We start from the raw sequence: 13,193 nt of genomic DNA, 5'->3' as shown, positions 1-13,193 counted from the left end.
TCCTCACACCAGATCCAGACATGCTTGTCTTTCCTCTAAGACCCCTTGTTCAGGGAATGGCAGACAGCAGAAGCAGTCCATTGCCGAAAATAGCGTGCCCTTGACCACAGGAGTCTGAATCATTTGAGTGCAGACAGCTCACAGATAAATAATTCCCACTGATCTTCCCAAAGTGAAATACTCAGCTACCCTGTGGTATAAAAATGTCTGTGGTGATGCCAGGTGGTGGTGGTGCACACCTTTAAAGCCCAGTACTCAGAAGGCAGAGGCAGGTTCTGAGTTCGAGACCAGCCAGGTCTCCAGACAGCCTGAGTTCCACGATAGCTGGGGCTACACAGAGAAACCCTGTTTCAGGAAGCAAAAATAAAACAACAACAAAAATGTCGGTGGGGAGACTAACTAGAAGTCTCCCTCAGGAGATGTTCTGTCTGGGACAATCCTTGCCTCTAGTCACACCAGGGATTCTAGTGTCTCCCTGTCAGTTTCTGCTGCACAGTGAGAGTCTGATGTAATGCTTTCTGCTTCTGGCTGTTACTTCTGCTTCTATATCCTTAACAAACTCACTCATTCAAAACCAAAATTACAACTATCTCCTTATAGAACATCTATGAATGTTCTCCTATAGTCATCTTAAAATGCCAATTGTGTGTTTGTTTATTGTTTTTCGAGACAGGGTTTTCTGGAATTTACAGGGATCTGCCTGCCTCTGCCTCCTGAGTGCTTGGATTAAAGGCCTGTGCCACCATCACCCGGCTAAAAGTGTCTTCTGTTATCAACAATTATAAATATAAAACATGTAACTCGATACCACACAGCCATGCACTTCTCACCTGATTTAAAAGTTAACAAGATTTTTTTTTTTAAGATTTACTTATTTATTGTATGTAAGTACACTGTAGCTGTCTTCAGACACTCCAGAAGAGGGCATCAGATTTTGTTACGGATGGATGGTTGTGAGCCACCATGCAGTTGCTGGGATTTGAAATCAGGACCATCGGAAGAACAATCGGTGCTCTTAACTGCTGAGCCATCTCTCCATGTCCCAAAAAGATTTTTTTTTTCCGAGACAGGGTTTCTCTGTGTAGCCCTGGCTGTCCTGGAACTCACTCTGTAGACCAGGTTGGCCTTGAACTCAGAAATCCATCTGCCTCTGCCTTTCAAGTGCTGGGATTACAGGCGTGCACCACCAGCGCCCGGCCCAAAAAGATTTTTAATGGTTTGAAGACTTGGGTTGGGGTTGCAGCTTGACTAGTGTGTTCAAAGCCCTGGGTTTGCTTCCCAGCATTAAAACTAACAAAACAGCTCAAGTCCTTGATTGCAAAATAATACATTATACAGAAAAGGGTATGCATTATGTGTAAACTTGGCAGAGATAACACAGACTGGGATCTACAAGATTCAACAGTTATGCAGGGACCTGGGAAAGAGGTGGTAACTTTCTTGAGTCTTCATCTGCTGGTCCTCCCCACTGGGACTCATCAGGTGTGATTGGTTGAGTAAAGTGATTGGGGTGGGAGCCTGAAGGGATGCTAGGACTTAGAACTACAGGAAGCCTGGCATCAGGGTCAAGTCCACTAGGTAGGTACTGTTCTGATGCTATTTGGGTAGTAGAGACTTCTGATAATTCTACATGGACTGAGGAACTCAGCCTGGGATAGAAGACTAGGCCTTCTAGACCATCAATAGGGTAAGTCGGTATAGAAATTAGTGGATTAAGAAGTTTCCTTTTGCATAGGCTAAAAGGCTTGTGCCATTTAAAATGTTTCAATTATCAAGTCTGAGGCCACAGGGTTGCAAAAAAAAAAAAAGTGCAGTCTATTTCTGGATCAGAGTCGAAATCAGAAACCATTCCAGGGACATGGTTCTTCAGGAGAGCAGGAGCCATGGGGTCAGCATAACGTTGTCTCCCAGCCCACACAGGCTGGCTGAGATGCTAGCTAAGAGGTCAGTGCAAGCCTATTACAGCAGAGACTAGGGCATGTGGGGAGCTTAGATCTGGAGGACAGACAAAAAGAAGAAGTTCTAGGAGTCTCAAGAAGCAAAGGAAGGTCACAATTCATAGGTGGTCCAGCACCACCACAGCTGGTGATATGCCAGCTTGACATGGCATATTAATTTACAAAAAGACTAGGCACACATATCCTCATGCCAAGGTGGTCCACAATTCATAGGTCCTCCTCTCATTCTGTCCTCCTCCTCCTCCTCTTCTTCCCCTTCCTCCCCCTCCTCCTCCCCTCTTCCTTGTAACTCATCTAATTTATTTCTACTATTTTGATATTTTACATCTTTGGATCTTCAAGATAATCATTTTATTATTCTTAGTGTCACTAATGAGGCATATCCAGTAAATACCGATTGTCCGTTTGGAGCATCCAGAGTCCTCAGGTAAGGCTGTTACCTACTTTGTTACCGGGAGGGATTGGTCTTCAACCCCTGGGGGCAGGGAGTACAGGAGTGGATCAGGGTACAACCATGGGGCAGTGGGTTGGGGGTGAGGCTGGCAGTGTGAACTCTTGTCAAGGGAGAGGTAAAGGAATGAAGGAAGCTAGGGACAGGAGCTAATACTTGGGTCCTTTTCCCTTTATACAGGTCACTGACCACCAGACAAACAAATAAAAAAAGCCAAGGAGGGAGACAGGACAGAACATAATGACCGAAAAACAGAGTGGCAAAGGGTATTTGTTTTGGGCGAAAAGTGTAACTCAAACTGGAGAAGCGTGTAGTCCCTCATGTACCAACCAGCAAAGCTGTTCTATGATCCTTGATAGCTAGATGTGGAAAACATAAACGGAAAGGAAGACAGATGTCATGGGAGGCACAGGAGGGACATGACCCTGTTACTAAGTCTGTTTACAGCTTCAAAGCACAGACACCTTTCTTGTGGTGGCTTGTCATTTCTGGATGAACCTTGCCTCTGCTAACAAAGAAAACTTTAAACGCTTTTAATATTAAAAAAAATAATAATAAAAGGCAGGTCACCATTTTTTGTGACCTGACATCCTAATACAACTCATTCTTCTGAGCAGGAGACCCTGGCCAGCAGTAGAGGTAAGAATATATATATAAATTATACATCAAACTGGAAGGGTGATGGGCATTGATACTGTTAGCATATCTTCCTGGCTAGGGGCAGGCTCACTAAGACCAGCTAATGGTCGGGTGCTTTAATCACCATTCCCCACCGCCTGCTGCATACAGATGGAAGACAGGTGTAACTTAGAGGTAAGGTAGTAGGACTTGGTAGGGCCTCTGCCATCATCTCCGCCTCTCTGTAGGTAACCCCTAATAACAAATGGTCTATGCTCAGCAAGACGGATTGTCCAAGCCATTCTTTGAGCTGTCCTGCTGCTCCATTTCAGAGAACGGTTCTTCTGTTTCTTTTTAAATTTATTCTTCTCTCATATATGACTTCTTGACGGCAGTTTCCCCTCCCTCCCCTCCTCCCAGTCCCTCTCCCAGATCGACTCCTCTTTAGTTTCTCTTCAGAAATCTGCAGGCCTCCCAGGGATATCAGCCAAACATGGCATATCAAGTTACAAAAAGACTAGGCACACATATCCTCATGCCAAGGCTGGACGAGGGAACCCAGTAGGAGGAAAAGGGTTCCCAAAGCAGGCAAAGGAGTCAGAGTCAGCTCCCCCTGCCCTCACTGTTAGGAGTTCCTTAAGAACAACAAGCTACATAACAACACATGTGCAGAGGACCTAGGTCAGACCCATATAGGGTCTGATGGTCGGTTCTGTCTCTGTGAGCCCCTATGAGCCCTGGTTAGTTGATTCTGTGGGCTGTATTCTTGTGGTGTCCTTGACCGCTCTGCCTCCTATAATTGCCAGTGTTTGGTTCTATCCTAGGTCTCTGGGCTATCCAGACTCTGGTTCCTGGCCGTCCAGGCAGTGGCAGGCAGGCGAGGGCTCCCTCTTGTGGTGTGAATCTCAAGTTGGTCCAGGGATTGTGGGCCACCCCCACAACTTCTGCGCCAGCTTTACCCCATACACCTTGCAGGCAGGACAAATTGTAGGTTGAAAGTTTTGTGGCTGGGTTGGTGTGCCAGTCTTTCCACTGGAAGCCTTGTCTGGTTACACAAGACAGCTGATTCAGGCTCTGTATCCTCCATTACTAGGAGTCTTCACTAGGGTCACCCTCGTAGATTCCAGGAGTCTCCATTGCATTAGGTTTCTGCAATGGGGGACACCCGAAATGTCCCCCAACTCCAGTCAGTCATCTCTCTCTCTCCCTCTACCCCGTGACCTGATCCCTCCTGTTCCCTTCTCCACCCACCCCTACTCCACCATGAAATCTATTATTTTATTTCCCCTTCCCAAGGAGATCTATGCATCTCCCCCTGAGCGCTCCTCTCTAGGTCTGTGAATTGTAACATGATTATCTTTTATGACCAATATCCATTTATTAGTGAATACCATGTTTGTCTTTCTGGATCTGGGTTCACGTAGGACTATTTTTCTAGTTACATCCATTTGCCTGCAAATTTTGCCTTCAAATTTCATGATGTCATTTTTGAAAACTCCATGTGACGTTATATTCAAGGTCTGTAAAGAATTGTGTTGAAATTTTGATGGGGATTGTGTTGAATCTGAAGACTGCCTTTGGTAGGATGGCCATTTTTACTATGTTAATCTTATAGATCCAGGAACATGAGAGATCTTTCCATATTCTGATATCTTCTTTAATTTCTTTCTTCAAAGATTTGAGGGACTGAAGAGATGGCTCAAGCAGTTAAGAGCCCCAACTGCTCGTCTAGAGATCCTGAATTCAATTCCCAGCAACCACTTGGTGGCTCACAACCATCTGTAATGGGATCTGATGCCCTCTTCTGGTGTGTTTGAAGAGAGCAACAGTGTACTCATACATTAAACAAACAAACAAACAAATCTTAAAAAAATATTTGAAGTTCTTGTCATATAGATCCTTCATTTGCTTGGTTAGAGTTACCCCAAGATATTGTAGATTATTTGTGGCTATTGTGAAGGGTGTTGTTTCCCTGATTTCTCTCTCAGCCCGTTTGTCATTTGTATATAAGGGCTACTGATTTTTTTTTTGAGTTAATTGTGTATTCAAACACTTTGTTGAAAGTGTTTTATCAGCTGTAGGAGTCGTCTAGTAGAATATTTGGGGTTACTGATGTATACTATCATACTATCTGTCTGTCTGTGAATTGTGATATTTTGACTTCTTCCTGTCCAATTTGTATCCCCTTGATCAACTTTAGGTTTTTTTTGTTTTTGTTTTTGTTTTTTTTTTTTAATTGCTTTAGCAAGAACTTCAAGTACCATACTGAATAGATTTGGAGACGGTGGATAGCCTTGTCTTGTTCCGGATTTTAGTTGAATTTTTTGTTTTTCTTTGAGTTTTTCTCCATTTAATTTGATGTTGGTTATCGGCTTGATAGAAACTGCCTTTATTGTGTGTGTTTAGGCATGTCTCCTTTATCCCTGATCTCTCCAGGACTTTTATCACAAAGGGGTATTGGATTATGTCAATGGCCTTTTCTGCATCTAATAAGATGATTGTATGGTCTTTTGTTTGTTTGTTTATATGGTGGATTACATTTACAGATTTTCATATGTTGAACCATCTGAATCTCTGGGGTGAAGCCTACTGGATCATGGTGGATGATTATTTTGATGTGTTCTTGGATTCAGTTTGTGAGTATTTTATTGAATATTTTTACATCTATGTTCATGAGGAAATTGGTCTGTAACTCTCTTTGTTGTATCTTTGTGTGATTTGTGTATTAGGGTGACCATGGCCTCATAAAATAAATTTGGCAGGGTTCCTCCTGTTTCTGTTTTGCAGAATAATTTGAGGAATATTGGCATTAGCTCTTTGAAAGTCTGTCTCTGGGATCTTTTGAAAGATTTATTTATTTATTTATTTATTTATTTATTTATTTAATGTATATGCGTATACTGTAGCTGTACTGATGGTTGTAAGCCATCATGAGGTTGCTGGGAATTGAACTCAGGACCTCTTCTCGCTCTGGTCTACCCTGTTTGCTCCAGCCCTGCTCACTTCCACCTAAAGATTTACTTATTATTATGTCTAAGTACACTGTAGCTGTCTTCAGACACACCAGAAGAGGGTATCAGATCTCTTTTACAGATGGTTGTGAGCCACCATGTGGTTGCTGGGATTTGAACTCAGGACCTTCAGAAGAGCAGCCAGTGGTCTTCACCGCTGAGCCATCTCTCCAGCCCCCTTTGGGCTCTTTTTGAATGGGAGAGTTTCAATGACTGCTTCCACTGCCTTAGGGGTCATCAGTCTGTTTATCTGATTTAACTTTGGTAAATGGTATCTGTCAAGAAAATTATCCATTTCTTTTAGGCTTTCCAATTTTGTGTAGCACAGGTTTTTGAAGTAAGGCCTAATGACTCTTTGGATTTCCTTAGTTTCTTGTTATGTCTCCTTTTTCATTTCTGGTTTTGTTGATTTGGATATGGCCCCTCTGTCCTTTGATTAGTTTGGTTAAGGGTTTGCCTATCTTGCGAATTTTCTCAAAGAACCGGCTCTTGGTTTCATTGAGTTTTTGTATTGCTGTCTTTGAATTCAGCTCCCAGATGGATTGTTTCCCGCCGTCTGCTCCTCTGGGTGTGTTTGAGTCTTTCAGGTTTGTTGTTGAGTTGCTAATATGAAATCTCTCCAGGTTCATTATGAACACACTTGTACAGAGCCATATTGGGGCAGTCTTGCACTTGGTCAGAGTTTGACTTTGGTCAAGGTTAACTTCTCCCAGTTAGCCAGGATCCTGCTCCACCTAGGGTGGAGCGCTCGAAGTAAAGGTTAAGTTCGTTGTTCCTCCAGGTATAGGAATCCCTGAATTAAACAGGTGACCCACCCAGCTGCCGGAGCAGTCAAGACGAAGACCTCCAAGAGAAGCTAGACAACTTCCGCCGGAACTCAGCCTGGAGTCTGGGGGGAAGGGTTTGCCCAAACTGTTAAAAGGTCCGGCGCCATTAAAGTTTACGGCTTTGATCAGTGAACATTGACTTGGCCGCGCTTTCTTTTCGCCCCTCTTCCCTATAACCCCAAAATTCTCTCAACAGGTAACCCGGTTTACATGTGGCTGCGGGCAGCTACACACACTTAGTGCTATGAACTTTCCTCTTAGCACAACTTTCATTGTGTTCTTTAAGTTTGCATATGCTGTGCAGTTCTTAGTTTCTTTCTTTCTGACTTGACCCAGTGGTCATTCGGTAGAGTTGATCAGTTTTCATGATTTTTTTCCCTCTAGACAGGGTTTCTCTGTGTAGTCCTGGCTGCCCTAGACTCATTCTGTACGTCAGGCTGGCCTCAAACTCACAGAGATCCATCTGCATCTGCCTCTCAAATGCTGTGATTAAAGGTGTGGGACACCACTGCCTGGCTTTTTTTTTTTTTTTTTTTTGGATTTTTTGGTTTTTTCGAGACAGGGTTTCTCTGTATAGCCCTGGCTGTCCTGGAACTCACTCTGTAGACCAGGCTGGCCTCGAACTCAGAAATCCGCCTGCCTCTGCCTCCAAGAGTGCTGGGATTACAGGCGTGCGCCACCACCGCCCGGCTGATTTTTATTTTATGTGTATGGGTGTATTTCCTTCATGTTTGTGTGTACACCAATGTAATGCAGTGCCTGTGGAGGCCAGAAGAGGGCGTCAGATACTCTGGAACTGGAGTTAAAGATGCTTGCGAACCACCATGTGGGGATGGGTGGGGGCTGGGAATCAAACCTGGGTCTTCCACAAGAACAGTCAGTGCTTTTAACCAGTGAGCCACCTCTCTAGCCCCTGAGATTGCTTCTTTATCCATTCTTGGGGAGTTCACAACATCTTCTCTGATCATAATTTAGTAAATCTATGAGAGTATAGATTAGGAAAGACATTTCTAATAATTAAGAGCAGGGGCTCAGGGGAGCTGGATAAACAGCTCAACAGGTGAAAGTCTGACTGTGTAAGCATCAGGCCAGAGTTGGGGTTCCCAGCACTCTCAGAGATGCCCATTGGGCATGGTAGTCTTCCTGCAATCCCAGGATGCACACCATAAGGGATCTCTTGAGCAAGCTGACTAGCTAGGCTAGCTGCATCAATGTGCTCTGACTCAAGTGAGAGACCTTGCCCCAGAATATAAAGAAAATAGCAATCAAGGAAGAGGCCCAGAATCAGCCTCTGGCCTCTGTAAACAAACACACACATACACATTTGTACACAAGTATGGCCATATGCAAAAGCGCTCATTTATAGGCATATACACCAAATACATGCAAAACTTACAAACAAGAGTATGGATTAGAGCTTGAGGTGAGGCTCACTGGTAGAGTGCCTGTTCAAGGTTCTGAGTTTTATCTCCAATCTCTCTCTCTCTCTCTCTCTCTCTCTCTCTCTCTCTCTCTCTCTCTCTCACTCACACACACACACACACACGGAAGAAAGGAGAAAAAGAGGAAAAAAGCAAAGTAGTTTGCAGGTTAGCATCTGAACACGCATGTGCACATGCGTGTTATTAGCTGAGGTGTCAGCCGTCTGTTCCACCCACTAAAGATTTAAGAAAGAGCAGGCGAAAACCTCATGTTACCAAAAGCAGTTGTCCGATGCAGCTGTGGAGATCAGCCACATTAGGTGGCAGCAGGGGTACTCACCGTTGGACTCTGTGGATTCTTAAACATGACCTTGAACTTGGTATGGACCTCTCCTGGGATAACTGGGGTGAAGGTAATGGGTACTTTGATGGAACTGAAGGGACCAATTTCCCCCTCTGTCACCTGTGTAAGAGGAGGAATGCCATGGGGTCAGAACGTAGGCATCATGTTTTTTATCAGGGTGTTTCCTACTAACGCTCATGCTTGCTGCCACTGCATGGATGGCTGGTAGCAGGACCGTGTCCTTAGGGTGTCTATTTGGTCACATACAGGTATTATTAGTTCTAAGGCTGTCTTTGCTCTTGAGTGCTTACTGCTGTGGAGCCCCAACAGACTGGGAGTTGGGGGCCCACTCAGCAGAGAGTCACCTGTGTGCTTCCCACCCCCTCAGCCCCACCCCCTAGGCCAGGCTCTTTTCACCAGCATTAGAAGCTGGCTGCATTTTCTATCTTGTGTATAGGACACACAATTCCCTACCACCCTCTCCTACCTCCAAGCTCCTGGAGTTTCAAAGATCCCATTCCTGATTCTAAGGTTCACAGTCCACTTGGACTGGGACAGGAAAGGCAGCGTGAACCTTTCTCTGCATCTTCCTCCACATTTTAGCTAGGGAGGGCTCATTGTTGGTGTCCTCTGTAAGCTGGACCACACACAGAAAACTGGCCCAGCTGCTCTGGTCCTACCTACACTTGACATGGGGAGGGGACGCGACTGGTGCACTGGTGCGGGTTTAGTCTGGGTCTGGCTCCGGACAGATGAAAGAGCCCCCTGAGAGTGGGGAGGTGGTAGGGAGGAAGATGAGCTGCTACCTGGAGGGGCAGGTGGACTGACCTCCCCCAGTGTGATCTCTGCCTGCTCCTCACTGGGAATCACGGTCATGGCACTGACTGCAGCTGTAGTAACTTCTGTTTCTGGAAGACAAGTAAGCCTATATCAATAATCAGTCTGGAAAAAAAAAGTCAAAGATCATCAGATTAAATAAACTGAGAATGCAGAAGACTTTCTTGCTGCTAAGAAAATATAAAGATCGTGGGACCCACTGGGTTACTGTCCTTACAGGTTGAAGACTCGATATGCCAAGCTATTATTTCCAAACTGAAGACATATTCAAAACTCTACCAATTATATTCATCCCAGGCCTTTTTCTTTGTTTTTCTGGTTTATCCCAGGGATGACCTTTAAGTCCAATTACCTTCAACTCCTGATCCTTTTGCCTCTATCTTCTAGGTGCTGGGATTATAGATATGTATCAATGTACCAACATGCCTGGCTCTGTGTGTGTGTGTGTGTGTAAACCAAGAAACTAATTTTAAAATGTATCTGGTAATGCAATTAAGTAATGCAATGCAAAGCAACTACTTTGAAAAAACAACGTTGGGTAACAGGCATTTCCTGGCTTCAGGACTGAGTCTAAGTTTATGATAACCAAGAAAGTATATTAGTATAAGATAAGTTGATCAACTGGTCAGAAAAGAGTCTAAAGTGCATTCCTGCTTAGATAGTCAACAGGTTACTAGCATAAGTAACCCATCCAGACACAGATTTCCTTTTTTCTTGTTCTTTTTGACACAGGGTCTCTTTATGTAACCCTGGCTGTCCTGGAACTTGCTTTGTAGACCAGGCTGGCCTCAAACTCAGAGATCCATGTGATTCTGCCTCCTGAATGCTAGGATTAAAAGGGTTTGCCACCTCTGCCAGGCCCAAACTTATATTTCAGTGAAAGTTCCCAGAACAAGAGGCTATCCTCACAGAGGCTGAGACTCAGTCCCTGTTTAGTGCCACATACAAAAGCTAATTTGAATGAGCTATCACTGAGGCTGAGGGTTCAGCTGCCTCCATTGCTGTCCCACCCTGTGTTCCAACCTGCCTGCAGCCAGTTTCCATGAAGGAAGCACATTCCCTCTCCAGCTCTCTACTCTGCGACCCCTTTGCTGATCTAGGTAAGGTTGATGACCTGCTTCCTCCTGGGCACGACAAGTATATCCAGGTAAGAACTGAACAGAGAGATGGCAGGAAGACCCTCACACACATTATTTCCTGCTGATGAGAATGATAAAAAAGAACACAGGGAAGGCATGGAAGAACAAAGTGTGCAATGGTAGGGTCATCGCACACACCGTGTACGGAGAAGTAACTCAGCTTCAGCCTCACGGCGTGCCAGTGCCGGGTAGAGACGGGGAAAAGCTAAGGGTGATTGATCTGCTGGAGGTTTTAAGTGCTTGCGGCTCCGAGGCTTTAGGGACAACCCCTCAAAATGGACTACAGTAAACTGAGAGGAACTCAACACAGCGTTTTAAAAATTTGAAAAATTTGAAACAGACTACTGACTTAACTCTAAGGTTGTAGTTGAGTGACCTCGGCATGGGGAGGATAACTCTAAGGGCACACACAGCCCAAACAAATGTTAAGTTTGGAAATCTTAAGATAAAAACTACAGCTGCACTCCTTTGGTCCCAACACTCGGGAGGCATCGGCAAGTGGATCTCTGAGTTCAAGGCTAGCCTGGTCTACAGTGTGAGCTCAGGATAGCTAGGGCTAGCTACAAAGAGAAACCTGTTTTGAAAAAAAAACTCAACAAAACAAAACAAGAAACAAGGGAGGAAGGCAGGGAGGGAGAATGGAAGGAAAGAAAGAAAAAAGAAGAAGAAAGTACGTACGTAAATAAATGGGTGAATGATGAGACAAGTCCAGGCAGGGTCACAGGGTCGTAGGGTCATAGGGTGGCCAGCAGGCTGCACCACAGTAAGGACCAGGGTTTTTCCTCCCAGCACTGGGATTGTTCAGTTTTAAAAACTGTCCCTGTTCTGTGCAGTGTGAACCAAGAACCCTCCTCAGAGCCTGGTTGCCCTGATAAACATCAGCTCGGACCATGGGCGGGGCTTTCGAGCCCTCAAACCTGCACATCATGTGGCCAGCCTGGCTGTCCAAAGCTGGGGCTTCTGTTGATACTGTTAAGTTTCAACACAAATAGAATTTCAATGCACATTGCACCCCATGCATGTTTCAATGCATACTACACCCAGTGCATGTTTACATGTCTGAGTACTTTTTATATTTACTGTCTCATAACTGAAGCCTCGAGAAAACTCTGCACTTTGACCCCCAGTGCCCCTTGGGCCACAGGCCTGTCGGTCTTTAGTTGAGACTCTGGCTCTCTGGCCCTTCCGGTTGACCTGAGGGACCAAGGTGACTGTGCTAAGAGTGGCTCCTGGATGGTTAACCTTTGGGAGGCCCTTGTGTCCATGCCAGTTCTTCTTTGCCTATTCAGTACGCATCTGAGGCCAAGTGTCCTGGCTGGCTCAGGAGTCAATGCAGGGAAGTTTGAGGTAGATGCCTTTTACTTACAAGGCAATTGCACTTACGAGTATCCCAGCTCTTACCATCCAGCTGTTTCTCGGACTCTTTCTGGCTCAGGAGGTCCACTGGGGGGGACTCATTGATTTCAAGCTGTTGCTCAGAGAGGCTGTTCATGATCTTCTCATACAGACTTTTGTCCTCACAGGTGAAGAGGCTACTCTGAAAGGAAGGTTAGTGTCTTCAGTGCCTATTCAACTTTGCAGATACCCTTGTCCCAGGAGAAGATACAATGTATCTGTTCCCAGAGCTCCAGGCCCCATGTGTCTGCGGCTCTCATTCCATCTATCCTGGGTCATCAGGCCACAGCATCAGCTTGCTTAGGCTAAGAATGATTATTTGATCTTACCTGGCTCCTCTCTGTTATCAACATCTATGCTCTATGATAGACCCCACCCACCTGTGAGCAGCTGAGTCTGCCCTCTATACTTTCTACTTGGTCATTTGTCCTGAGGCTGGCTCTGCTCTCACCTGGGTTGAGCTGACTGTCCTTTCTCCACAGGCAGAGCTTCTAGATGCCCAGGAGCCTCCTGAGCAACCCATCTCCCTGGCCAAAGCAAGCCTGGTTCCCAGTCTCCCTGTTCTACCTGCCTTGCTCCCTGGTTCCTTCCCCCACAGCAGCTGGATGCTCGCTTATCCTGCCTTGGCCACAGCTGCCCTATTGCCCTGCCATCTCTTGGGTGAGATTCTTTCTGAGGTCTTTGTTGGGGCACCTGAACAGAGCCAATAGGATTGCTCCATGCTTCTCAAAAGACTGCTCAAATATTTTAGAAGCATCTAGGGAAAGGTAAATCTCTTGTTCACCTTCCCCAAATGATCTCCACAATCCCTGAGCATGGGGAGCTCACTTCTTGAGTAGGACTCCCTCTCCCCCTCACCCCCAGGCTGTTACCATTCACTACGGCCTGTGAACAGTCTTCTTGGAGAAAGGCAAAAAGTTGTTTTCATGCCTTGAGAAAATGGCCATGGTCTCTCACAGAGCTGCCTGATTAGATTCTGGCGGGACCCCCAGTGCTCCTGGTCAGTGTATACTCCATTCTGCTGCTGTAACCCCTGAAGCCAGACTGCATGTGTGTCCTTGCTGGAGCCCGACATTTTGCTCTCGCTGACGTGAGGCCATCTTGACATCTCCCTCTCCCCTGCCACCCACTTGCTGACAGCCTTATTTGCTCATCCATTTTTATACATGCAAGGTTGTACAATCCTGTTTTTA

General features: G+C 45.5%; 2 protein-coding genes across 2 annotated transcripts in view; both read right to left on the bottom strand.

Annotated features, from left to right (window-relative positions):
- Positions 1–13,193, bottom strand: part of Gnb1 (G protein subunit beta 1) — a 268,388-nt gene that overhangs the window by 117,561 nt on the left and 137,634 nt on the right. The gene's annotated exons all lie outside the window — the stretch shown is intronic.
- Cfap74 (cilia and flagella associated protein 74) overlaps positions 1–13,193 on the bottom strand; it is a 60,543-nt gene that overhangs the window by 22,712 nt on the left and 24,638 nt on the right. The window contains exons 17-19 of the mRNA XM_052178350.1: positions 12,007–12,142; positions 9,458–9,537; positions 8,627–8,749 (exon numbers count right to left, since the gene is read on the bottom strand). Of these exons, the coding sequence (XP_052034310.1) occupies positions 8,627–8,749; positions 9,458–9,537; positions 12,007–12,142 (339 nt within the window). The remainder of the gene's footprint in view (positions 1–8,626; positions 8,750–9,457; positions 9,538–12,006; positions 12,143–13,193) is intronic.

This window comes from Apodemus sylvaticus, chromosome 3, assembly GCF_947179515.1.
Source record: "Apodemus sylvaticus chromosome 3, mApoSyl1.1, whole genome shotgun sequence".
Classification (NCBI taxonomy): Eukaryota; Metazoa; Chordata; class Mammalia; order Rodentia; family Muridae; genus Apodemus; species Apodemus sylvaticus.
The sequence above is the reverse complement of the archived record's forward strand: the minus strand, read 5'-3'. Positions and strand labels throughout refer to the sequence as shown.